Source organism: Drosophila willistoni, assembly GCF_018902025.1.
Source record: "Drosophila willistoni isolate 14030-0811.24 chromosome 2R unlocalized genomic scaffold, UCI_dwil_1.1 Seg200, whole genome shotgun sequence".
In the NCBI taxonomy this organism is placed as follows: domain Eukaryota; kingdom Metazoa; phylum Arthropoda; class Insecta; order Diptera; family Drosophilidae; genus Drosophila; species Drosophila willistoni.
In genome coordinates this window covers 4,321,710-4,324,129 of record NW_025814051.1, presented here as the reverse complement: position 1 = coordinate 4,324,129, position 2,420 = coordinate 4,321,710, and the positions used below count along the sequence as shown (strand labels likewise).

Here is a 2,420-nt window from a genome sequence, read left to right as displayed (position 1 = left end):
TTTGAGGCGTCTTAGGCAAATGGCAAGCTTTTCATGAAGGTTGCTATGGATGCCGAGTAACGGTTAAACCGTTTAATAACGTGAACTAATTTAGCCATTACCTTGGTGACTTTACATCACTAAGGCAACGTTAGTTTTTGATTAATTCTATAAGGGTTAACTTGAATAAAATTTATCATGCTTCCAGTAGGCTTGGTTAAATTTGTTATTATTAGTTAAACAGATGTTAATCAAATACACTAGTTACACACTCACACACAAAAATACACAGAGACACGAATACACAAAAATACACGAAACACAACACATCACAACACATACAAGAAGACACAGGTTTACTAATACACAAAGACACAAATGCACAAAAAGACACAAGTTTACTAATACACAAAGACACAAATATACAAAAAGACACAAGTTAACTAATACACAAAGACACAAATATACAAAAAGACACAAGTTTACTAATACACAAAGACACAAATATACAAAAAGACACAAGTTTACTAATACACAAAGACAAAAACACACAAATACACAGAGACACAAAGACACAAATACACAGTTACTTACAAAAAAACACGATATTCATTGTTCATTTGGTTTTGTTAGACGTTGCAGTTACCTTTTAAGACTTTCGATATGCCGCGAGTGAAGCCGACCAAAAAGCTCGATGTCCTGGGAAATTTAGACCTACGTCCCGAAGAGGCTGTTCGTGATTATTTCATCTCGAAGGCTCAAGAGCAATTTTTCGTGTAAGTCGTGTAATAATATCGATGGTTGGCATTCATTTTCTAAGACTTGACCATATAGAAAACCACCCAACGCCGATTCTGCTGGTGATTCCATTGATCTGCTGTTCATTCACAATACCCGGGAACATGATGCCATGGTCGAATTGCAAAAGGAAATGCTAGAAAATGCCAAAAGGCAAACTGAAAAGAATTCGGCTAGAGTTCGAAAGATGTACAAGATACAGGATCGTTTGCGGAAGCGTTTTATATCGGTGAATAGCTTCATAAAGGATTGCATGGACAAGAAACGGAATGCCGAGAAGACTATTAATGCAGAAAAAGCTTTGCATGTGGAACTTTCAGAGAGTATTGAAAAATTCAAGATCTCCATTGATGAACTTGGCACTTTTCGAGCAGCTCTGAAAGCCACTGTCGAAGAATTTCAGCCATATGAAAAGGTCTTGGATGATGTGGTTAAGGTCTCCGATATCTTTGTATCGCCCAAAGATTGCATGGATCGTTGTGATGCCTTAAGTAATTAAAGTAAGCGTCCTAAGTTATGCATAACTTATACCAAATCTCCTCTTTTCGTAGTGCTGGCTCAGGTGGAAATTCGTGATCTGGAGGATAAGAAACTTCAGGAAATTGAGGAAATGCGTCAGCAGACGGTCAAAGTTACCAATGAGGCAGCTCTCACGGTATTAGGACTTAAGAATGATTTGTCTCGATTGGAACGATCTTATAATCAATCCCGTGTCTTGTGCCTCAAGTGGGAGAAAATTTTGACCAACACTAAGGATACCATAGCCAATAATGCGATGGACAAAGAACGCACTTTGGATGCCATTAACGTGCTCTATCGCACATTATGTCAAAGAAGGGGTAACAATAACTAATCGATTGAAATGTCATTTTTTAAATATTAATTATGAAATAACTTCTTCTTTTAGATATGGTGCCAAGTATCCATAGAAATGATGTGGAGCCTCAATTAGATTATATCAAAACCGAAATCGAGGTATTAAATGCAATATTGAAGGAATATGAAGAGGAAGAAGAGAAATCCGGGCAATCGAGAACGAATACACTCGAAGACAAAGTTGAGTGCTAAATCAAAATGTATTCTATTTGTATTCAAAAAGACTATTGAATTTTAAATTTTAATTAAGCATAATATAATACATAGTTTAAGCATAATATAATCCATAAATATTTGAATAATTGCTTTTACCATTTTCCCAAAAATTCGAAATCTTTAAAGCAATTTAAAGTATTTAAATGATTCTATATTCCATAAATCGATTCCAGAAACTCGGCAATCGTTTTCAAGATCACTTCTTTTCAAAGAATGAATTGTTTCAGAGCTTCTGGGCGCATATTTTTAAAATAAAGTACATTAGTAATTTTCACAAAGAATAACTTGAAATTTATGAAAAAAACTTCCAAAGTCCTTTTAAGAATACTGTAAAGTAATATGTTCCACTTTCATTTAGAATCTCTGTTCTTATATAAACTCCGAGCGGATCTATGTATGTTACATCAAAAAGGGGTAAAAGGAGTGATCCCCGGTATCTTTCTCTTTCGTTTTTGGCTTAACTCTGTGGCTGTTATTAATTGTTCTGCGCTGCATTCGCTTGTTAATGCCACTTTCTAATTGCTTTTACCTCATAAATCTTGTTCTCCTTT

General features: G+C 35.1%; 1 protein-coding gene across 2 annotated transcripts; it reads left to right on the top strand.

The window, feature by feature from the left end:
- The first annotated feature begins 249 nt into the window (after positions 1–249).
- On the top strand, positions 250–1,936 carry LOC6641527. Of its 2 annotated transcripts, XM_002064399.4 has the most exons (4): positions 270–755; positions 814–1,268; positions 1,329–1,616; positions 1,685–1,936. In XM_002064399.4, the coding sequence occupies exons 1-4, from the start codon at positions 643–645 to the stop codon at positions 1,843–1,845; spliced, it is 1,017 nt and encodes a 338-aa protein (XP_002064435.1). In that variant the 5' UTR covers positions 270–642; the 3' UTR covers positions 1,846–1,936. The 2 variants fall into 2 exon arrangements, with proteins under 2 accessions (XP_023031244.1, XP_002064435.1); XM_023175476.2 differs by lacking the exon at positions 1,685–1,936 and having other exon boundaries at positions 250–755; positions 814–1,277; positions 1,329–1,396.
- The last annotated feature ends 484 nt before the right edge of the window (positions 1,937–2,420 follow it).